We start from the raw sequence: 24,807 nt of genomic DNA, 5'->3' as shown, positions 1-24,807 counted from the left end.
CACTTGCTCCTTGGAACAACGCTATCAGATTGATTGGGGAACTATTATTACTACCTCTAATTTTATGCACCAGAAAATTAGGTCCAAAATGGTAGATCCCAGGAAGTGGCAGGACCAGGAATACAATTCCCATCTCCTCTTTTCTTATCCATGCTGGTCTATCCCATTATCCAGCCTTTCATGAGCCCCAGTCAACCCAGCCTTGCATTACACTAACCTGGAATCGATGCCATATGCACACACATGCAACAGACAGAGCCAAGGGAATGAGCCAATGGTGGCATAGTTTTTGTCTTAGCCTACCAAACACTACTGAGTGGCTGGAAATGAAAGACTCTTCTCAAGACAGGAAAAGTCATGCTGGTAAATTCTCTCCCCGTACCCCGCCCCACCGGCAACCACCACATTTGTACATTTCCCTATATTTATTATTATCATTATTATTATTATTATCTGTAATCCTCTTACAGGAGCTGATTACAAGAAAAGAAATCTTGGGATCAGAAGAGCAGAACTGAAACCTAAAGCTTATCATAGTGATAAGGATACTTACACAGGAAGCAATAAATTACCACTGCTTCCTGTTTTAAGTATTCTTATCTGTAGGGCACTAAATTTTTTCACCACAGAACCTCACATTTAGGACACTTCCCAAAATAGAATCTTCTGATCTTCAGCTGTCAGCTGAAGTTGCTTCATAAATAGCCCAGTGTGTGTACTCTGGAGGGTTGCTAACACTCTAAATGCAAATATAGTCCAGGCATACTAATTCTTTTTAGACTCTGGTGACAATCTGGAATGTGCAAAATCAAGCAGCACCAGAAACTCTATGGAGGATACCATGACTGTCTCTAGTCAATGACCTGTGGAACGCTCTTTGGATATTTCTGGGCATTTTGAAATCACGGGCATTAGCAGGTACACGTGCCTGTTTTCAATATAAGGTTAAAAAAGGGCATAAGATGTATTTTAGGTCAGTGGGTTTTTAAACGGTTTTTAAAAACAACTTTCATCCAGGTTCATTTTGGTGAAAAGGACACGTATAAAGAAACCCGTGAGTCTCCTGTACTTCAAACAACTTTTCCAGAGGCTTTCACAGTCAACAAGTACAGGCAACAAAACTGATTATAAGGGAATGTTTGAAAAATTACACATGTAACCCAAGGTTAAATATATGGAGAACACACACACACACACACACACACACACACACACACACAGATATAAAATACGCCTAGCAGTAATCTTTATGATCTAGTATGTCAGGAATTCTATTGCCAGAAACACAAGTTGAGACAATTTCAGAGGGTGAGAAAAAAATCAATGTCTGTGTTTTTAAAGAAAAAAAAAAAAAAAGACTGTAGGGAATAAGACTATGAAACATAAATGACCTGGATTTTATTTGTCTTTTGTGTCCTAGCATTTGACCCAAACATCTGTGCCTTTCTGGCTCCCCTGTCACTCCCCCCTCTGAGTACCTGCCCCACAGCACACCTGCTCTCCTGGTGGGTAGGAAGCACTGTTGTCTGGGTCAAGGGTAGCCACCCCAGGAGAGAGTAGCCTTAAGGCTGATTACACTTTGCTTGTAGTAAATGATCAAAAAAACAAAACAAAACAAACAAACATACAAACCCCAAAACCAAAAAAAAACCTGGTTGAGTGTTAAAAGACTCTGTAAATACGATCTGCGAGCCCCTTTCGGCCAGTTGCTAAGTAGCTGCTTTGTTCCTGCAAAGGTGATAAGCACCAGTTTACCACAAAGTGGCCTTTTTAAGCCCAGAAACAGTTTCCTGCAGTCCAGCAAAGAAAGCCCTGTCCCCAGAGGACAAATTCAGATGGGGCTGAGCCCTGTGGCTGCCTCCTGTGACCCACGCTGTTGTGCCCAGCCCAGGCAGCACTGTGTGGCCAGTTCCAGAGTCCCACCGGGTGTCTAGGAACTGATGATGACCAGGCTCAAATTAACTGTATTAACTCGTTTCCTTGAGCCCCGTCAATCAACTACGGCAAAGTAAAAGTGAAGATTTTATAAATATCTACAGTGAGGCAAGATTACAAAACAGGGTTTTTAAAAGATGACCAGTAGGAGGATTCAAACAACACAGTTTCAAACGCCCAAATATCTAGACCCTTCAAGGAAGAAAGCTGAAACAGGCTGTGACAATCACAGTAGCTCCAAGGTGGTACAAAAATCTATAATGCTCTGTGGCTGCACAAATAAATACTGACATAGAGCAGATTAAAATGGGAAGAACGTGGGGGCCCCTGGGTGGCTCAGGTGGTTAAGCGCAGACTTCAGCTCAGGGTCATGATCTCACGGGTCATGGGTTCAAGCCCCGCGTGGGGCTCTGTGCTGACAGTTCAGAACCTGGAGCCTGCTTCGGATTCTCTCTCTCTCTCTCTCTCTCTCTCTCTCTCTGACCCTCCTCGGCTTGCACTCTCTCTCAAAAAAAATAAACATAAAAAAAGAATAAACCTTAATGTCTGCAAATTTTTAAAAATCATTAGGAAGTCAGTGATCACAGAGGCGCCCGGGTGGCTCAGTCGTTGAGCGTCCGACTTCAGCTCAGGTCAGGATCTCACACTTCGTGAGTTCGAGCCCCGGGTCCCACGTTGGGCTCTGTGCTGACAGCTCAGAGTCTGGAGCCTGCTTCGGATTCTGTGTCTCCCTCTCTCTCTCTACCCCTCCTGCTCATGCTCTCTTCTCTCTCTCAAAAATAAATAAACATTAAAAAACATTTTAAAAAATATTCTAAGGGATCCTACAAAAAAAAAAAAAGTCAGTGATCACAGGTAGAACACAGAATGGGACAGAAGAGTCAAAATGTATTACAAACACATGAAACTACCTCACTAAAGGGGGCCAAGGAAGAAGATACTGACTAAAGTAACTTTGGAAAGGAGGGGAATCTGTAAGACTCAAGGCAAAAGAAACTATACATAAGCACCACGCTCTGGTTGATCAAGTTGTTTCCTATAGGACACAAGTTAACAATTCTGAACCTGGCATGCATATGCATGAGGTAGATTCCAACAAGGAAGTGAATGGAGGGAGGATGGTGAGAGCAAAGTTTCCCACTGTTGGGAGCGGGAGGTGACAGATAAGGGGGAAAGCTAGAAGAATCCATATGGAAATCCATTAGAGTTAAGAGACATCAGTATGAACTCATGTGTAGTTTGGTATAGATCCAGATGGTTACATATAGAAATATTTGTAGGTATGTCTGTATCTATAGGGTGTAGTATACACACACGTGTTTCCTCGCTCTGGCAACTGGGAGGGCAGAAAATAAATGACACCCGTAGCAACAAACACAGCAAGCGCCAATATGTTGGTCCCTAATACAATTCACCAAGGAAAGGATCCAGGGCTTCTTGGAGAAATGGAAGATTCTAGGGTTAGGGCAGAAAATAAATCAGATGATCCTGGGGCATCTTGTAGTGTCACAAAGTAAGGGAACACTTAAAAAAAAATACTGAGTTAAAAATGAACGATGAAACAAGTTTACTTGAAAAACGGAATTATATAAATATTCAGCAGCTCTCCCAACTGGTTTTCAAACACCTTTAAATCTCCTGGCCACATAAAAGAACCCTAAATTGGGGGTGCCTGGCTGGCGTAGTGGGTGGAGTGCATGACTCTTGATCTCGGGGTTGTGAGTTCAGGCCTCATGTTGGGTGTAGAGATTACTTAAAAGTAAACTCTTTAAAGAGCCCCAAATTGTAATTGCACTGGGTGCACTGTTGTTACTGGTAGAAAAGTAAATTATAAAATATAAAATATTTCTTAGAAAATACATAACATAAAATATAATAAAAAACAAAATATAAAAAGTTTCTTTCAGAAGAATGTGACTCTATAAATAAATTTCAGCTAATGAATATATATCATATTTGAAACCCAGAAAGTCATATCCAGTTTAATGAGCATTGTCTAATCATTTATGAAACATTTTATGTTTACGGCTATTTTCTTTGAAGAGTTGGTTTAAAATCATTTCCGGCCTTATTTCCTCTTTTAGCAAACTGACTAGTACCAGCACCAAGGTTATTGTGATTTCCTGTATCATTTTCTGCACATTTAAACTTAGCCATTAAAGGGGCACCTGGGTAGCTCAGGGGTTTAAGCGACTGACTTTGGCTCAGGTCACGATCTCGAGGTTCGTGAGTTCCAGCCCCACATCTGAGCTCTGCTCGCGGTCTCTTCCCCTCCCCTGCATGCATGCTCTCTCTCAAAAATAAATAAACATTAAAATAAATAAATGTAGTCATTATGTTTTATTTTTTAATTTGTTTTTACAACCTTACTGTCCTTTACAGTAGATTATATATATATATATAAACCCTCTGATAAAAATAAAATTTACATACCCAATTAAAAAAAAAAGACAGGGGTTATCACTTCTCACCACTACTAAAATCAGAATGAGGGAAATGCTCTCCCTTGAGAATAAGGGACTTAAGTCAGCTATAAAGAAATCTCACCATAAAAGCTTTAAACCACTAGAAAATGTTCCCTGAAACTGTGGGATTTCCTCTTGTGATCTGTGGTTCTAACAGGAATATGCTTGAAGATCCTTACTAGCAAAACACACAATAATATAAAAATAAAATCTTTCTATATAGGAGTAGTTTCAAGATTTTGGTCTTTCCTCCCAAACATTCTGTACAAGTAATAAGCATAGAGAAAGTATACTAAATACTTTTCCAACAGAATTTCCAGACAAAATTTCAGAAAAGGATTGGTATTACACATCACCAGTGTTGCGTACTGGTGTTCAAAAGAAAAGTTTTGACACCCAGGGAAAATTACTGACATCAACATCGCAACATGAGCTATGGTTCGTTCATGACACCAACACCCATCTGTGGCCCAACACACAATGGTGGCCATACCTATGGCCAGTTCCCATCTTTGCCATGACCCCCCAGAGATATCAATACCCCTCACCCTTTTTCCCTCATTGTCATCTGCTCCAGATCTTGACTTTACGTGTAAGACCATCTCTTCCAAGCAGAGACACATCAGCTTCAACTCTTACTTCCTTCTCTCTCATACACAGCCCTATTACAGCAGAAAAATCGGACTTTGCTGCATTTGTGAGTCACAAGGTAAACTCAGTCATGACTGATAAGCCACAAAGAGTCCAAATGACGTATTTACTCCCAGGCAAAAGGACTGTGATGAGTTTTAAGGTAAAAGTGTGTGTACAAATCAATGTTGTCAACCTCTCAAGTCCATAAAGGGGGGGCCAGAAGCCCTTGTCACATCTCTCAGTGGGTCTCCTTTGTCCTCTGGGAAAGCGGATCCTTGACAGCTTACTCCCTCAACCTGTCCTTGAGAAAAGAAGCTCTACAAGGGCCCGAATTGCTGTCTGTTCTTCACAGCTGTGAGTCCAGAACTTAGGACTATGCCTGGCACTCAGCAGAAACCCACTAACTCCTTGTTGTATTAACTAGAACATTCTCTCATGTCTGGTCTACAAACATTTGAGCCTTTGGCAATTCCTCACCACTGTCTTCATGACCAGTTATGCTTTCTTCAAATATCCAGGTTTGCTAATTACAACAGCTTGATTATGGAACGAATGGAAACATTTAAGACGAGTACCCGCCAAGTAAGTGTGAGGCCGTGGCAATGGAGTTGAGAAACACTCTCTGTCCTCCTGAACAGAATATGATTCTGGTCTACAGATAAATAAAGTGCTGGCATACTTCCCATACTGTGGTTTAAAAACATATGGCCCCACATTCATTTATTCAGTATCGACAACAAACAGTATCTACCAAATGCCAAACTCACTGCATGAAGCATTCGAACCCAGTCAACCACGCTGGTCGAGCCAGAAATAGCCTAGCCCAATACCAGATGCATATACCTGCTGGGAAACACTGCAAGGTTTTATTTAGAAAGTAGCATAAATGTCAAATGACTGGCCAAGAAAATGGAAATACTCTGCAAAATAAAACAGAAGGCATTTATATTACAGATTCGGGGTTTCAGAACAAAGGGTGACAACTGGTTTTGCTAGGTGTAAAGTTGCTTAGATTCTAAGTTTTAGCTTCATACTTGAAATAGCAAAAGCAATGTTGAAGAAGAATTGCTCTAATAGCTGATACACTAGTTTACAATACACGTTCTAGAACTGCGGCCATCAAACCAGCCCAGCCTCAATGGAGTGTGGAAACAGAACCCGGGGGCGGGGGGGGGGGGAGCAGTTTCCTACCTTGGCAATTAGGTTCAACTTCCCAGACCCAGGATAACATTGTAGCAGAGTAGCTAACACGTGCCACACTGGCAGAACCGACTCATTTAAATTTAATTCCTTTCCCCAGATCGTCCCAGTATTTTAGTAGAAGGGCTAATTAGCAAAGATATACTCAGGAAGAAGAAAAGGAATAAGCACAGAGAACAAACTAGCCTCTTTGTAAAGGCAGAGGTAATGGTGATACAATAATTATTTTTCAAATAATTTTCTCGTTGCTTTTGATACTTTTAAACCTCATCAGTGAGAATGCTAAGTAAGCTCTGACCTAGATTAGTAAACTACAATTAACATCAGAAGAACTCTCTCAGCAGACTAAAAGTTGGTTAAACTCCTGTTGGAAGCGGAGAAATAAATCTTGTCAAAACAAAGCAAAGTTTCCATCAATCTTTAAAAAAAGGGTTTGGGGGAAACAGAGGAAGCACCCCAGCATTTCAGACATATGAATGATGAGGCTGCAATTAATTTCACCTGAACTTTTCATATCCGGTCATATCAGATTGCAAGAGCTCCTGTAATTTGGTTTGATTATTTTTAACACAATGGTAAATCTGAATTTGATTTTTAAGATATCTGGGGAATGAAATGGTTGGAGGCACTCAAAATATACCCACAGCATTGTTTTTGTTTGAGACTTTTTCTAAAGTTATCCCCTGCCTTGATTCAATAACTGCTCCCTGAACTGTTGACGAACAAGTTTTTAACCTGGCCAAGCGTCTTGTGGGCCCTTCCCTCTTCAGATACTGGAGTCTACGCTCAAAGAGCTCACAATTGTTAGTAGGTAAGAGTGCCCGAGTGCCTGGACACCAGGGTTTTCCCACCATCACAGGAAGAGGGAAAATTTCTGAAAGAAAGGAGAGAGGGAGGGTGCCAGGTACACTTGAACCAGGCAAATAAAACACTCTACATGTTTTCTGTGATCATTTAAATGTACTGATTTTACAATGCAACCTCAATCTGACTTACCTACAGTGAAAATCTATTCTCAATTCCACAGAGCTAAGAACTCTTTACCTTCCGAAATACCACTGCCACTATTTTTTTTTAAAGTAACATTCCCCAATCCCCAATCCCCACTCCCCCACCCCCCCCCAAAAAAGGAAGGCCTCAAGTTTCCTAATCTAGTGAGTCACTATAAATCATCTCAACTGGGGTAAAGAGGGAGCAGAGGAATGGGGCTGTATTCTTACAGAAGAGACACATTAATTTAAAACCCACCTAAAAGTAGCCATTGAATTAGATCAAATTGGGTGGCACGGGCTTTTGTTGTATACTTGATCATGCAAAGACGCTTTCCAAGAACCCATCTAATACAGCGTGGTGGGAAGCAGGCTTTGAAGACACAATAACATTCTTCCAGCTTTCAGGCTAGAGCCTAAAAGCAGGAGTCATTCCTTTTTCCGTCTTGAGACACATTCCTCACACAGTTCAAAGGCCCGAGAATCAACAAGCCCATACACTGTCTGAAGGTTGTCCCTTGTAGGAACTTGTGACGGACCAAAGGCTCAGGCTGCAAAATATTTTTGAAGACCTAGTTTTAGGAATGTAACCCTTTTTATTGGAATGTAGTTTCCACTCCCCAGCCCTCCTCGCCTCCAAACACACACACACACACACACACACACACACACACACACACACACACACACGAAAAGCTTAGCAAAAGGGAAAGTTTTCATTATAATCCCAATGACTTCCAGGGTACACTACCAGTGAAAGTAAAATATTTTCAGAAGTAAAGTCATTACCCATTCTTTAGGGAAACAAATGTAATATTTATATACCTTAATCTAACCAGAGGGAAGGAGATCAGCTTTGAAAGGAAGGTATTGTTAACGGCGGTTCAAAGAGTGTGCTGGAATTGGGAAGGGGGCAGAGGGCAAGCCAAGGAGGAGCTGGGGGGTGGGTGCAAGCTGTCAAGATCAGGATATAAATACACCACTCAACTAGCCCCTCAAAACACTTTAGGGATCTCCCTTCCCTCCTCACGATGTGACATATGTTACCCAGTGTCCCAGTTTTGTTTTGTTCTCTGACCTCAGGAACGTTTAAGGCATTCGAGGCTCTGGTGTAAGAAAAATGGAAATACTGCCTGGTAAGAGATCTGGGACAGGGTTGGCCTTCGGATACTGCCAACCATCAAGCATTTGCTTCCCAAGAGCCAGCAACTCTGCGTTACCAAAGTCTACGTTTGTGGTCAGGTGGGAAAATTCCTTTCAAACCGTCGAAAAGTCCTGGACTCCATTTCACCCGTTACTCTCCACCACTCCCCACTCAAAGTCTAGTTCTCTGCACAAGCTCTGCTCTGGTCCAGCTTGCCACATGCGTGGGGAGAGGGTGGTGTTGGTGAAGGGGCAGAGGGATGATGCCTGATGCCCTGTGGCTCTGGGCCCCTCTCTACTACCCCATTTCATCGCCAAGACTGTGTGAACTGCCTGAGGACTGTTAGAAACTGTAGTCCACAACAGCCTCTGATACTAGAAACCTCAGGAGTCATTTGTCATGTTTTTCTTAGAGGTGAACTTCCAGCTTTCACTCATTCCATAAGATGTCTATCTCAAGGGGGAAATCAAACTCTTAAAAAAAAGATCCGAATCTGCACCTGGCCCCATGAACACGTGATATAAAAATATTTGCTCTCCTTTCACAAACCTCAATGATAGAACCATATTATGTACTATTTTCTCAAATCATTTCCTGTCCCCACATTTAAAGTGGTTTCCCATTATTCCACTTCGTAACACCGTGTCCTTCTTCCTCATCGTACCACATTGTGCAGCAATGAAATTCACTGTTTACTTCTTTGTTCTCTGCCTCCTACAAGCACCAGGAAGGCAGGGGCACACCTATTTCCGTCCCCAGTGCCGGGTTCACAGTACGAACTCAATAAAAGTTTGTGGAGACCTTCTAAGCTTTTGTGTTTTTCACAAAAGAAAAATTAGAAGGAACAAAGTGATAACACTTCATACAAAGGGAATCAGGGCTGTTTCACCCAAAGCTAGGTATGCTCATTATACACATTTAAGAATAACTTTATTCTAAATGTTCAACATGCAACTGATAAATGGTCAATGATGGTATGAACAACTGCACGTATACATACGCTCATACATTGTAGAAGTCAGAAACAATGGCTTCTCCCATCAAGAAGTAGTGTCTATTCTCCTATCCCTTGAAACTGGGCACGGCTTTGTGACTTGCTCCGGCCAATGGGAGAGCAGCAAAAGTGGTGTAAGCAGAGCACTGAAAAGTACTTGTGCGCTCCTGCCCCCTCTGGCTGCGGCTGGTTGCTCACCCAAGGACTGCGCGAACTTTGGGTTAGCTTGCTCTGGTTCAACCAACAGCAGGCACCAACGGTCAGCATCATCCACCAGACAAGTAAGGGAAACCACTGTAAACCAACCAGCCCTCGGCCAACCGTCCACCAACTGCAACCACAAGAGTTTATCCAGGTGAGACAGGAACTGCCCGGCTGAACACAGCCCAGCTCCCCAGCCCTCAGGACTGGGATCTAACAAATGACCGATATCTTAAGGCAACAGGTCTTGGGGTGGTTTCTTACAGCCCAAATGATACGTACACCTAATGCAGGCAAATGATGCATACACCTAAGAAATTAGCTTGCTTCCTATATTAAATTCTTTAACAGCTGTTTTAAAAGTTCCTGCATGCTGGGGGCGCCTGGGTGGCTCAGTCGGTTAAGCGTCCAACTTCAGCTAGGTCACGATCTCGCGGTCCGTGAGTTCGAGCCCCGCGTCGGGCTCTGGGCTGATGGCTCAGAGCCTGGATCCTGTTTCGGATTTTGTGTCTCCCTCTCTCTGCCCCTCCCCCGTTCATGCTCTGTCTCTCTCTGTCTCAAAAATAAATAAACGTTAAAAAAAAAAATTAAAAAAAAAAAAGTTCCTGCATGCTGTATTTCATCCCTCACTCCAGAGGATCTGGAAGAAAACCCGGTATTATTGCCTTTAGCATATTCTTATTAACAAGTCACCAAAAATGATAAAAATATTGGTAATTATGACTTAAATGTTATCTGTTCTCGTGTTCTCGAAAGTTTCTATTTTGTAACGAGAACTGCCCCATCCTATTCATACCGTACCTGGACCACAATCAGGAAGGACATCAGCCATAAATGTGTCTAACCATTAGGCTGCCTCACTGGTACAAAGTAGAGATCATCTCTGTCATACACACAGTGATACACATTTCCTCAGGAGACGGAACAGATTCCACTCACTTTCTCCAAAGTTACTAGGAGAGGAAATCACGAAAGCAATTTATTGTATTATTTACATGCGATTATGATGTCTAAAGTAACCTGCTCCCAGAATTTGAAATGGTTTCCCCAATCTTTCAGACCATTCCAATAGAAAGTATTAATTCTTTTGAACTCTCACCAATAGGAGACCTGGGTGACCAGAAAGCCTTCAAAAGGATCGTTAACCTTTATAGTTAATCCTACCACACTATATTAAGAACTAGTTGTTCATTCCATTGGAGGGGGCGGGGAAATGCTGGCCAGCTCCCATGGAAGTGCCCCGAGGAGAAAACAGAATAATAAAGTCTTGCACTTTGAAGACTCAGGCCCTTTTCCCTTCATAATCAATTTGCACAAACGCTTCAAAATTAGAAAAGCAGATCATTTCCTAACTAATGCGTTCCCTCCATCACTGGGTTACACTAGATTACGCTTTTTATATTGCGTCCCGAAGAGTCACAAGAGGCAAGGAAAGGAAAGAGTACTTTTCTTTTTTCCTCTTAACAAAAAAGGCAGTGAGTCTCTTGTAAGAGGCATGCTCTCTGCTGTGTTCCTTCAGTGCCAACACGGGGAATCTGAGCATGTTCTTCCATGGAAGACTTGGAGTAGTTGGGCATTTAACCAACCCCCTATTACTAAGCTTCAAAATTTATGAGCAGTTCATCTCTGGAAACATAAACAAAATCCAGCATTGATGGTGGCCTAGGGGAAGGCGACCTGGGGAGCAAGAGCGGGAGGGAAGCTTAGTTTTCACTTTATACCTTAAAAAAAAAAAAAAAGATGTTTTCAACTGCTTGAAACTTAGAGCACACGCACGAATTACCCACACCGCACACTTTTTTTTTTTTTTTAAATAACGTGACTAGATCCGGCAAGCTATCCTAAGACTTGGTGGTCTTAAAAAAGAAATGCTTTTTTGTTCCCGTAAGAAACGACTCTAACCTTAAAAACAAATACGACTGCCCATCATCAAAGCAGAGAGAGTGCAAGGGAACACACAGAAGAAACAGCAATGACAAAACCTCAAAGGAGATTATACTTCCAGCCAGAAGCAGGCACAGGAACCAGAGGTCAGAGGGTTAAAGCCTGTCACTACTAAAAATAAAAACCACCCACCCGAAGGGGGGGGAAAATAAAGTCCTTGAATGATAGAACTTCGAAGATGGAAAGAAAAGACTTTTACAATTTCTTTTGCAGCTTCCACCTTCACCCCAGGCTTCGTAACGCGGCCCAACCTCCAGCAAGTCCTCATGAACTCCGGTCCCTGTAACACCTGGACCCCCTCTCCTGGCCGCTTCGCCTGCACACAAGAGCCAAAGAGATCTTTCTCTTGCTTCTTGCTAATATTACGTTTGCCGGCTGAATATCCAAAAATGGGCCACTCTTCCAAATAGTTTCAACAGCCTTATAAGCTATTTAATTATGCTGGTGTTACTGCCAGCCAGGAAGGCAGGGTTAGAAGGGCTGAGAAAAGCATAATCCTTTGAGGTAGATGGGCACATTCACCCCGTAAGGCTATGAAAAATGCTGACTTTCATGGATTTCATGTTCAGAATCTTGTTTTTTGGTTTGTTTCTTTTCCCCCAGATAAGCTGTGCCGTAAGAAGTTTGGTAATTACTTGAACTGCCTTCACCACCTTTCCCCCCCTCCACTTTCATGGGTCCACCCCCATCGGCTTACAAGAAAATATGTGCTATTGGAACACCGTCGGTGCTCAGTTGTGTATGTTGAGGAAAAGAGGGAGAGGGGCCAGCAAGAAAACATGGTCTGGGGGCTGTTAGGCCGAGGGCAGATCATGCATGTTGAGTTTGGGAGGTAGGTGGCCTCTGATCTTGTACCAGAGAAGCTAAAGTTCTTCTGATTATCTCCACAATCCCTAAAATTCAAGAGTAAGTATGATTATTTTCTGGAATCCTAATGAGCCCTTCAGATAATTTGAAAAGGGAGCAGGGAAATGATCATGAGAGAATAAAAGACGAATAATAGTTGAGGACAGAGTAACTAATGAATATTTTGCAGACCTTTAACTGTCATATTTTTATAAATGTCTTTTCTCAAATTTTTCCCCACCTCGCATGGATTGTAACTTTCCTAAAAAGAAGCATCATGACTTTTTGTGCAAAATATAATTTGTTTGCCACACTATCCACATTCACAGAAAAAAAAAGGGGGGGGATGTCTCTTTAATCATTTCAACAAACATAACACAACTATCAATTTCTCAAGATTAAGTGATACTGTTCATTCAGCAGCATGACCTAAATATGTCAGGGCAGATCAGAGAACTCGCATCCAAGTATTTTTTGGTCAATAGAAAACAAGGGGGAAAAGTTTATGAACTTGGGTTTACCGGCATCTTCTTTACAGCCCAACCAATTAGCGTCCAATGTATGTGGGTTTGGCTCAAACAGAACCAGGAGTAGATGGCAGAAGGTACGACACAGAGTGGGGAACAAACAAACGAGCAAACAAGGAATGGCAAAAGGAAAACAATGAATGCTCACTCAGTAAAACATTACTCAATAAAACATTCAGGGTGGGGGTAATAAAACCACAAAATTTCCTCTCCGCTTGAAGACAGATGCAATGATCCAATTAAAATTATAGCCTGACCCACATATTCAATTCCACTGCCATCATTAATGAAAATACAGAAAGAGGGTTGAAAAAGAAAAGCAGCCTTTTCAACATCAACACATCATTTTTAAAAGCTCTATTATTCAAAGACCACTGGCTCATTGAGGAAGCACAAATACCGTTTATCCAACCAACTCTATTTTAACAAACAGATTATAGCAGAGCCTGAAGCAAGAATATTATTAAAATGGGAAATGTTCCTTTCCCCATAGATGACAGTACCTTATACCCATCTAATCTATCTTTTCCTTTTTTCTGTGAATCAAGAACGGGCAAGATACTCCCATCTCCACCTTGCAAGACAAGAATGGAAGTAAGTAGATGATATTTCCTAGCTATCATTCAAAAAAGCTTTATGATAACTTTTTGGGGGGCAACTATTTCATTAGTTGGGAATTAGCATACTAATATTATATCCCATACCAATACTAGAATGTAATTCTGTTAAATTAAAATTCAACGTGATTACAACTTCTAAACATGTTTCAAGAACATTTTAAGAAGAGCTTTTAGAGTCTGACGCGTAGCTACGGACTCATAAGGAAATAATAAATCAAGTATATAATTGTAGATGTGGCAAAGAGGGTTGCAGAATCTTTAGTGGGAAACTGACTTCAAACTGAATTCACAAGACACTATTTTCCTTGAATACAATTTCCAGTAACTTTGTAACATGAGGAAATGATTGAGAGAATAGCTTTCTTTAAAACAAAACCTTGTAATTGTGAGGTGTCCCATTATCCTAAAGTTACCAACCCACCAAAATAAAAAAAAAACCCATTAATATACTATACAGCTAAGAAATATACATGATAGGTAGCAGAAGGATTGGAAAAGAGAACACACAAAAAAGCTAGATGAAACTCAGGCTGCCAGCAAGAGAAATACGGGGCCTTTTCACACACCTAACAAGGCTGAAACAAAAAATTGTAAAAGATTTCCTATAGTCCTCACTTGCCCTCTCAGGTTTCCTCTCTGATACCTCACTGAAGGATTCTGACGGTACAAATGAGAAACACTATCCATAAGCAGACCACCCACATAAGAAGGGGTGATTTCCAAGAGAAGAAACAGAATAATGTCATAGGCATCGACTGGTTAAAGCTTGACCTGTACTGTGGGGTGGGATGCTTCCAACAGTTGACCTTAGGAGGCAAGAAACTAGCAGCCGACTTGCATTCCCACACGCATTTGAGTTTTCAACAAGGAAAGAGGAGGAGGGGCCCAGTTCAGTCTAGAAAAGTTTCGAAAAATTGAGACTGGTGCAGTCTGGAGGTCTTGTCTTAAGGTCTGTTAAAATCTGCTCCCCTCCAAACCAGAAAGGTTAAAATAGGTCCTGAATCAAAACTATTAAGAGTGATCCAAAAGCCAGAACAGGACGAAACAGAATATTCTCATGCACTTCATTATGACCCCATCAACAGCTTCTTCGGAAAGAATCCTCATTACAACTGACCCATTAAAGAATATCAGTTATTGTCTCCAAAATACTCCTATGTTTAGTGCTGCAAAGGAGGTCAGAATAATTTAGAACAAAACTCTCGAGTTACCGATGAGGAAATAGGTTCCGAGAAATTAAGTGACTTGCCCAAGGTCGCTTAGCTAGTGAAGGGCACAGGCTGTGTTACAACCCCAGATCTCTGGCTTCCAGGAACTGTTTTTTCCATTCCATCATTAAAGATAGCATAAAGCTATTTTCCAGAAATTTTGATAACCTCCCCACCACTCCGGGGGTGGGAGGGGGGAAGCAAGGGTCAGGGAAGACATGAACTTTTGAATTGCAAGTCCTTTGTTGTAGGCAATATTGGAGATAGTCTTCATTTGGGGGGGGGGGGGGGGCAATCAGAGAAACGACTACGATATATAGAATTTTTTATGGATTTTTTTTTAACCTAAAATGCTACTTCAAGGAGAGCAGAGATTAATAAGATTGTTAGATGTTCCAAGTTTTCTGGAACAGAGAAACTCTCCCACAGCTCAGAACAGCATGAGGCATGGCATTTACATCAGGGCGGTGCTTCTTCCTTACGTTTACACCTACGGAAAAAGCGGCTGCCTTTGGGGCTTATGCTGCAGTGATGCATGAGGGATGCTGGCTGGTGAGAGGGGAAGGGGAGGATTTCTTTTATTTTCCTTTATTTTAGAAAGGACAGATCTGAACACATTTTCCATCCCCTCAAGTAATACATCTCATATGCTGTTGGTTATGTGAGGGCCACAACACAAACCTAGCAAGCTTTAGGAAAGGTAGCCAGTCTCCCCTGATGATCTTTCACTGGAGCTGTCACTGGTCAAAAAAACAAATCTGGTTTTGAGAGCTTAAGCAGCGTTTCCCCCAACCTCAGTACCAAACCCTACCCAGGCCTTTGCAATCAATCTCTAGATTCTCATGATTTGCAAGCTATATCCGGCGTTTTCATTTCACTGGGAGCTCCCCTGGGCCTAGAAGGGTCAGTTTTTGTTGATCTTATCTGGCTCCATGCTTTTCGAACTGCAGCCGCTCGATATATAGTGTTGACCCTAATGCAATTTCCAGCCAAATGAGTTTTTCCTGAATGATTCCCCAAACAGTGCCAGCCACAGCACTTGTACTTCCTCCTCCGTTTTTTTTCCCCCTCCTCCCTCCCATTAGTAAGGGACGTAAATGTAAGAATCTTGAGCCAACCCAATCAATCCTACAACCACGTGCTCCTGGATTTCCAGACAGGAAGATGAAGGAACGTGGCGTCGTAGTAAACCGTAGTAAAGAGAGGAGGGAAACAAAATGGGGCATGTCACATGGTCATGGCCTGGATTTTTCTCAATTAAAAAAAAGAGGAAGTGTGTGTTTCCGGCCTCTGTCAGTGGGCTGGTTGGACTTTCTCATTCTTGGGATTCTGGGCTGGAGGCACGAATAAGGCTGAGAGCATAACATCCTCGGGCGTGGGGGGGGGGGGGGGGGCGGGGGGAGAGACGCGCATCTGGCTCAGCTCCGCGGGCTCCAGAGGGAAGAGGTGGAGGGACAGAGGTAGACGACTGGCGCCCCCGATGCCCAGCCCGCCGGCTACCGCGGAGACCCCGACGGAGGCCCGAGCCCACCGCCCCCGCCCGACCCCCGCTCGAGGCCCCACCCCGCGCCCTCCGCAGTCCTGCCAATGCTCGCGCTGATTGGCTCTGGCGGGAGCCAATCCGCGCCCGTCCGCCCCGCCCACCCAGAGCCAGTCCTGCACCGAGGGGCCGGGGCTCAGCAGGCTCTCCCGACCACCACGCGGCCGGCGGGGCGGGGACGGGGCCAGGCAGCCCGGCGCCCCCAGGCGACCGGAGGTGGGCGGGGTGGGAGGTTTGTGAGGGCGGCCTCAGCCCCGCTGCAGATTCCCCAACCCCCGGCTCAAGGGGCTCGGAGGAGGGAGGGGAGCCAAGTGCCAAATAAATAGGGAGGAATGCAGGAAGCGGAGGTGACCCGGGAAACGGGAAAGTGCCAGAGCTGAGACGGTATGCGCCAGACAAAAAGGCCACACAGGGAGGGGAAGGGAAGGAGGGAGGAGGAGGGAGGTAGTCGTGGAGGTAGGAATCCTTGAAATCCCAAGGAAATGCAGTGAAAGAAAAGAAATGCTCCCCCCTCCCTTTTTTTTTGAAGGGATCATAACAAAATGACCAAAAAAGAAAAATAAGGGGGGGGGGGGGACCTAAAAGGGGTGGCTTGGGTCTGTGCCTTTGCCAAAGCCTGATCTATGTGCCCGAGCTGCAGTTTCAAAACTAAAAAACAAATTGAAAAACTGGGCTGCTGTGTCCTTTCTGCCTTCTTTCTTGGGCTCTCAACCCACTCTCTGCAGAGTAGGCCACAAGGACTGCGAGATTCTGAAATGAGGCGCGCGCGCGCGCACACACACACACACACACACACACACACACACACACACACAACAAGACAACGCCAGAAACAGGAAACAAGAGATGGGAAACAAAGAACAGGGGAGAAGGGGATGCCGGAAAACAACTAAAAACAGAACTCCAAGGAGACACAGGTTGACAAAACCCGGTAGCTGCCATGAGGTCAATCAGAAGGAAAACCACCAGTTCTGAGCTCCTGAGCTGCCTCACAAATGTTCTCCTTTAATAGAGAAAAATACTGGAGAAGCCGTAATGTTTAATAAAACGGGGAGGAGGGGGTGAGGAGGAAGCGCGCCTCATTACTTCCCAGTTTCGGGTTTTACCTGAGCAACAGCAAGGCAGGCAAAGACAGAAATTGCCGAGGGAGTTAGGAAAAGGATGTTTTTACAAAGCAGCATACTCATTCCTGGGAAAAGTTGTTTGCCAGGGGCGGGTCCGCTTTTGTGTTTCAGAGGAGAATGGACTGTCTTTAAACTCAACAGGGCAGAGGCAGGTGAGCAGAATTCACGATGGGAAGGGGGCCAAGCAGCATTCGGTGCCTCACAGAAAACACCCGCACACACCTCTCATCTCGCCATTTACATCGTACAATATGCACTGTCGAATTTTTCTGCCATGGTGCTGTGAAAGCATGGTGTGCTGCTACTCCCAGATTATTAGGGATATGACTATATGCGTGTTCCAAAATATTATACTCTCCCTAAGAAAGCTCAGAAGATCGTTTGGCTTTGGTTGGTTGGTTTTTAAGGTACCCTCCACGTGAAGGGGATTGCATTTTAAAGCCCCTTGAAAAGATGAAAACTCTATTTGGTCATCAGTTTCTTTTAGAGCAAATATTATTTCTTCTACTCTACATAAAAAGAGACCGGTTTGACCGAAGAAAGCAGGTGAGGAGAATTTCTTCTTTCCTGTCCTCTTTCATCTCCCCTCTGGCCACAATGTTGGTTCTGCTGGGTTTTTTTCTTTTTTCCTTCAAACTCTCATTACTTTATAAATGAAACACTTTGCAGCATAAATGGTTAAAGGATTAGAGGGGTTTTCCCCTAAGCATTTTTTTTATCATTTAAAAATGACCAAAGTTTTTAACTGATGTTGATATATACAATTAAATCTCTCGTCTAGTGACTCATGAAAAGAGAGGTTAAATACTGATCAAATAATGCTTTGTGTAATATATCCTCTAAAATCTTAGTCGGAATGTTTTTATATCTATGTCTTGTTCTAGAAAACAGAGAAGGATAGGGGTCAAATATTAGAGGCTGTTAGAATCAAGGAGACTGAGGCCACATGATAAGCAAATACCTATGAATAGAAACCCAATGCACAATTTCTTATGAATGGACACACATTACGAAGAATAATGCTTTTAAAAGCTCATTCTGTGAAGCATATATCAAAAAGACTATCACAAGATAATCAGTTCGTCAGAATAAAGTGTTTCCAAATGCTGGAAACTTCTACATTGCCAACTCATCACATTATTTGCAAACTGCACTCCTCTCTTCTTCCCACAATTATGACCACCAGAAAACAGGCTCAACGGAATGAAGGACAGGCTGATTTCCTATTACAAATGTTTTTCATTTTCAGTAGAGCCTTAGCCACAGAAGACGTAACAGGCTAAGTTTCCACATTTACTGAGGTGTCTACTCTTGCCTTTAAAGACCAACCAGAAATGCCCCCCAAATGAAGGGGCTTTAACATTCAATGCAAAATCAAACCAGACCCCCGCGCTCCCCTAGCTCAATACTCTTTCTCTTCCACACACAAAAAAATGTTAAGTAATTTTACAGAAGATGTGCAGTAGTCCTCAAACGATCTGGGTGATGTCTCCCTGAGGCCTTTGCAAGAACAGACAACGGTAAGGCAGACACGCTGGGGTGGATTTCCATAACTCTTAACTAATAATGGGTCTCAGACACCAGCAGACTTCACTGCATACCCTGTATAAAAACAGCCATGCCTGTGAGGTGGTGGGTCGGTGTGTGAATAATATTTCACAAATGCTGGTTCGGGAACAAAAAGAGAATGTCACCCATAATTACTTTCTACAGAGAGTCACAAACAGGCAAGTATGTCTCTCTAAATATGTAAGCCTGAATAAGCTCTTCCTCCTGAATCGTTTTAGGGCAGCAGGAATAAAAATTGATGTTTCCACTGCTATTTATGTTGCCTTGGTATTGTGAAATCACAGAACTAAAGGACACAGAGCAACTTGATAAGATCACCCTGAAGAGCTGCAAGAAACTATCTCAAGTGGAGGGTTTGGTTTAGACCCTGTATTAACCAGTATTTTTGTCGTCTCTTCCTTCTAGGGACTGACCTAAATATACAGTCAAAAGAAAACTTCAATAAAGAGAACAAGGTTCTTATATAGGGACTTCACAAGCCTCAGCACTGGTGTAGGGTATATATTTTTGAAAATCATACGGTTAAGTATTTCACTTGGGAACCTCAAATGAAAAAGGCCTCCTGGGCCGCTGCTCCAACAGGTTTATTTGACCACCAGCCAAGTGTCATGGGGGGGGGGGGCGGGGGAGGGGGGCAGAGCACACCTTGTATGCCCTAACCTCTCCCATCCTGGGAATGCACCCCCTAAGGAAGCAGTGGGAAGGAGAGGAAAGGGGGGCCTAGGCAAAGAGGAAGAGAATTCCAGCACAGGGTTCAAAGCAGTTTTGTCTTCTGACTTTGTCACCATGAAACGCACCTGCTGTGATGTCCAGTCGAGCTACTGGAGGTCCTCTGGCTGCTTCTGGAAACTGATGCTGGCATAGGCGCTTAAATCCTCGCTGGAGCGGCGGGTGGAGCTGCCCTCGCTGCTGCCCAGAGGCTGATGAGGGGGCAGGGGCGGGGGCGGCTGTGGTTGAGGGGGGCGCTCCTGAGGGCGCTGTTTGAAGTCCTTGACCAAATCCAGGTCTATGTAGTTAAGACCGTTCTCCAAACCCCCGGCGGCCCCGCACACTTGGGCCGGCTCCTTGGGGGCTCCCCCGAGCTCCCCAGGCCTCAGCCACACGTTCTCGAAGGAAGCAGAACTGTGGCGTTTCACCTCCTCGGCGCTGCCGTTGCCACCACCGCTGCCCCCTCCTGCAGCGCCCCCTCCGAAGGGCACCGTGTTGCCCGCCCGGGTGGCACTGGGTGTCGAGGAGAAGGTCTCAGAGCTGTGCCGCCTCCGGCACCCTTGCGGGTCCGCACGGATCACTTTGGCACTCTGGTTCCGGTTGGGGCTGAGGTTCACCCTGGTGAAGGCGCTCATGCCTCCGGGTCCCTGCGGGCCCCCCAGCAGGGAAGAGCGGGCCACCAGCTCCCCTGCTTTTTGAGGCGCAGTGGGGGAAGCCGAGGCCGCCGAGGATGAGGAGGGAGCGGCGGCCGTGGCCCCCGGAAGGCTCGCCTCCTCCACAACGAGGCCTGTCCGCATGTCAGCATAGCTGATGGGGGCAACTGGTGAGGTGTCCACATAGCTCTGACCGGGACAGCCCATCTGCATGGTCATGTAGTGACCGCGGCTGCTGGGCACGGCCCGGGTGGGCCTGCACACGCTGGCCGCCCCAGGAGGTGTGGGGCCCACTCTGCCTGGCTGGACCCCGGCACCCTCCTGCCAGGTGGCCCTCCTGCCCGGCCCCAGGTCCATGTTCATGTACTCTTCAGTGCCAGTCTCTTCCTCTCTGGGGGCTGGCTGGAGCTGGGATGGGCACCTGACAGAAGGCGAGCCGCGGGAAGCCACGGGACCAGATAAGTAGCCCGGCTGATCCCCCCCAAACTCAATATTCACATATTCCCCTGGGCTCTTGGGCTCCGGAGGGTGCAGCAGGGGGGGCTGTGGCTGCTGCTCTCGGACCCGAGGTAAGGTGCTGGCCTTGGGATCCCCCAGGGACAGCCTCGTGGGCCGAGCCAGGCGGCTGTTGGTCTGGGCAGCCGTGTCCACCTTTCGAGGCAGATGGGGCTGCAGGACCTGATGGTGGATGTGCGGGAGGCCAGAATCGGGCCTGACCCCACAGTACCCGCCGCCCAGGCTGTCGCTGCTGGTAGAGGAGGAGGAGTCTTCTGCGGTGGCGGCATAGAGAAGGCGACCAGAGCTGGAGGAAAGGCGGAGGTGCTGGTGCCGGGCACTCTCCTCCAGCTCCCCGGGGCGCTGGGTGTGCTTAAAGGACCTTGGCAACGAGTAGTAGGAGAGGACTGGCTTGTGCTGGGGGTCCTCCGGGCCGTAGTAGCAGTCGGAGGGGCTGCTGGTATTGGAGTCCCCCACCGGCGACATGTTTATGTAGTCACCGGTACAAGACAAGAGCTTGCCGCCACCACTCTCTACGGGGAGTTTGGGATGTGGCAGAGCGTGAGGGTGGTGGCCCCCGACCCCGTTGGTCCACAGCTTCCCGTAGCTGCTCCCAGAGGGGGGCGGCGCCGCTGCCGCTGCTGCTGGGCCCACCTCCGATGTCAGGAGAGCAGCTGCCGCTAGGGGACATCATCATGTAGCCATTGGGGTCCACCCTCTGGGGATGGCGCCTGATGGGGTTGATGATCTGCTGTGGCGCAGACACGCTCTTGGGGCTCATGGGCATGTAGTCCCCGCTGCCCTTGCGGCTGCTGGGCACTGGGGCCACTCCTGGGGACATGGGCATGTAGCCATCATCAGTGTGGAGAGAGGAGGTGTCTGGGCGGTGGTGGCCCCGGTGCACCTCCAGACCCTCCTCGGGGTAGGAGTGGGTGGGCACGAAGGCGGAGTGCCGGTAGCCGGGCAGGCGGCCTCCGCTGCCACCTCCTGGCGGGTAGGCAGGCATCATCTCCGTGTACTCCTCAATGGAAGCCACCGAGGACTGCGATGGGGTCTTCTGGTGGGAAATGGTAGGGGACGTGCCGGCCGAGTGAGTCCGCTTTCGGAACCGATTATCCAGATCGGCTGCACTAGCTCCTTCATCCCCGGCCAGGGCTGGGCTGGTGCCCAGGCCGGCCCCGGCGACGTAGGGGTGACCATTGCCACCCCGAGGCAAAATGTAGTGACCATTGGGGGCGGTGAGGGTGGAGGAGCCTTTGCCTCCCATGCAGATGTAGTTGCTCAGCTCCTCCTCCCCGCGGGCCGGTGGGGTGTGGCCCAGGGAATCCGGGGTGACACTGCGGAAGGAACTTCGGAAATCGCAAGGACTGGAGCCGTACTCATCCGAGGAGATGAAACCGCCATCGCTGGGGGAACCGGACACAGAAGCACTAGAGCGCCGGGGGAAGAGGCAGTCCGAGGTGGAGCCGTGGCCACTGGTGCTGCTGGACGACAGACTGACCGGGCTGGTGGCAGAAGGCGAGCAGCGGGACGAAGGCATGGGGATGGAGCGGCTGTGGTTGAGAGGCGGGTGCAGCCGGGAGCTGCCGCGATGCCGGTGCGCGTGCGTCCTGTTGGTGCTCGGACTCACGGGGCTGCCGTCCACCGAGGCCGGGCGGGACATGGTGCCCTCGCCGTCGCTGGACGCGCGCACGCGGAAGGAGCCCTGCTTCCCGCCCACCATGCTGGCCGGAGAGGTGGCGGTGATGCTCTCGGTGCGAGAGCGGCGGGTCAGCCCCACCTGGCTGGGTGGCGGGTTGTTGAGGTGGTGCCTGCGCAGGGGGACGCTGATGGGGTTGGAGCAGTTGGAGGAGGACTGGCTCTTACTTCGAGGACGGAACTCGTCGCTCATGGCCCGCATGGCCTCCAGGATTGTCTCGTGCATGTTCTGGGCCACCACAGAGTCATCCACCTGCATCCAGAACTCCCCAGGTCCCGTCACTGCGGAACGGCCCACTTCGATGAAGAAGAAGTTCTCGGAGTGGCCGCAGCGTCTGATGTTCATCAGCTGCAGCACCACGGCCGCCGCCTCCGAGTTCAGCTTCACGAAGCTGATGGTCTTGCTGGTCAGGCAGAGGCGGTAGATGCCAATCAGGTTCTTTGTCTGACCCAGGCCCTTGGGTTTCAGGATCACCTGCCAGACCTCCTTGAACGCAGGTCCTGGGGGCACATCCCCGTAGCTCAAGTCCTCCCCAGCCTCGCCGAGGCCCGAGCTGCCACTGCAGCTGCCCCCGCCGCCTCCTGCCCCGGGGGGCCGCGGCCCCGTCGTGGTGGCTCTTGGCCCGGTTGTGCAGCTGCAGGAGGGCCTGGTACCAGCTGTCCTGCTCCGCCTCGCTGTCCGCCGCGATGGCAAAGTGCTCGTCCCGGGTGTAGAGGGCCACCAGGTGCTTGTTCTTGGAGTCCGCCCGCTTGTTGATGTTGAAGCAGCTCTCCAGGGGGATCGAGCGTTTGGGGGCGCTCGACTTGTGCCGCCACTTCTTCTCGTTCTCGTAGTACTCGAGGCGCGCCGGGCCCCCCGCCTCGCTGGCCGCCCGCAGCACGAAGAAGCGCTTGTGCATGCTCTTGGGTTTGCGCAGGTAGCCCACCTTGCGCACGTCCGAGAAGCCTTCGGTCTCCGGAGGGCTCGCCATGCTGCTGCCAGCCGCCACCGCCGCCGCCGCCGCCGCCGCCGAGGAGAGGGAGGCGCCGAAAAACAACCGGGTGGGGGGGCGGAGGCTCCTCGCCGCGGCCCCCGCACATGCAAACAGGGCTGGAGGCGGCAGAACCCCCCGACTCCAAACACCACGCCGCCGCCCGCGCCGGGGAGGGGCAGCCGAAGGGGGGACGCAGCGGCTGCGCCAAGGAGGTGGCCCCGGCCGGAGTTTACGGGCGTTTCATGCCCTGGGGGGGGAGGCAGTGCGTCCGGCGCTAGTGCAGCCGGGATCCTCCGAGAGCCAAGTCTCCTCGCAGCCGCCGCGGCCGGGAAGGAGCGAAGATGCATCTCTCGCCGCCCGGGCTGGAGTCTGGCGCAGGCGGGCGGCGGCGGCGGCCAGGGGTCCCCGCGTTGCCCCTCCAGGCGCGCGCGCCTTCCCTCCTGAGTTCCCCTCTGGAAGTAGCGATTCCCGAGGCAAATTAAATATCCTTGGGCAGGGGGAGGCGAGCTGCCAAGTCCCAACGTTGCACGGGGTTCTCCCTCCTCCTCCTCCTCCTCCTTCGCCTCCTCCTCCGCCTCCTCCCACCCCCCAACCGCCCCGCCGCCACCAGCCGCCCAAATACCAGCTCAATCGCAGAGACCGCGGCGCTGCGGCTGTTGCTGCTGCTGCTGCTGCCGCCCGCGGACGGGTCCGCTGCAGCCCCCATTCGGGCCCATCTCGGCGGACGGAGAAAGTGCCTTTTCCACGCGAAACGCTACTAGGCGGCCGAGGGAGCTGGGGACGCGCCGGAGGGACAGGCTCATCCCTGCCCCTCGCTCCAGTCGGCAGGGGAGGAGGGGAGGGGACGAGGGCGGGAGGCAAAGGGGGAGGTTTGGGAAGGAGTCGGGGAAGACGCCTCTTCCCCGGGAGGCGCTGCCTCTGCAGTTACTTCTCCCCTCCTCCCTCCTCCTCCTCCTCGGAGAGTTGCCGAGAGCCCCAACCAAAACAAGCGGCGGCGTCTGGCTCTGCGCGCCGGCCCCCCGCCGACCGCGCCGCCGTCTCACTCGGAGGAGAAAAACACGTGACGGAGCCTCCGCGCTCCGCAGCCCGGCCGCCGCCGCCGCCGCCGCCGCCGCCGGGAGGCTCCCCGCCCGGGTCTCTACATTCCCGGCCGAGCCCGCCCCGCGCCCGCCCCCTCTCCGCCCCCCGGCAGTGCCGCAGCGGCGCCCGCGCTGGGCCCCGGCGCAGCGCTCGGGCAGCGCCCCTGCGCGGCCGCCCGCCCCGGCGCAGAGCCGTCCTCCCCGCGTGCCACCCAGGGCGCCCCCCGGCCCGCAGGAATCCCCGCCGAGGGTGCGGGCGGG

General features: G+C 48.3%; 1 protein-coding gene across 1 annotated transcript in view; it reads right to left on the bottom strand.

The window, feature by feature from the left end:
* Nucleotides 1–23,577, bottom strand: part of IRS1 (insulin receptor substrate 1) — a 62,462-nt gene extending 38,885 nt beyond the window's left edge. Inside the window, 3 exon segments of the mRNA XM_019445748.2 lie at nt 19,737–21,420; nt 21,422–23,085; nt 23,087–23,577. Of these exon segments, the coding sequence (XP_019301293.2) occupies nt 19,758–21,420; nt 21,422–23,085; nt 23,087–23,464 (3,705 nt within the window). The 5' untranslated portion in view covers nt 23,465–23,577 and the 3' untranslated portion in view covers nt 19,737–19,757.
* Nucleotides 23,578–24,807: the final 1,230 nt, after the last annotated feature.

This window comes from Panthera pardus, unplaced genomic scaffold (genome assembly GCF_024362965.1).
Source record: "Panthera pardus isolate Hobbes unplaced genomic scaffold, ASM2436296v1 HiC_scaffold_10, whole genome shotgun sequence".
Classification (NCBI taxonomy): Eukaryota; Metazoa; Chordata; class Mammalia; order Carnivora; family Felidae; genus Panthera; species Panthera pardus.
The sequence above is the reverse complement of the archived record's forward strand: the minus strand, read 5'-3'. Positions and strand labels throughout refer to the sequence as shown.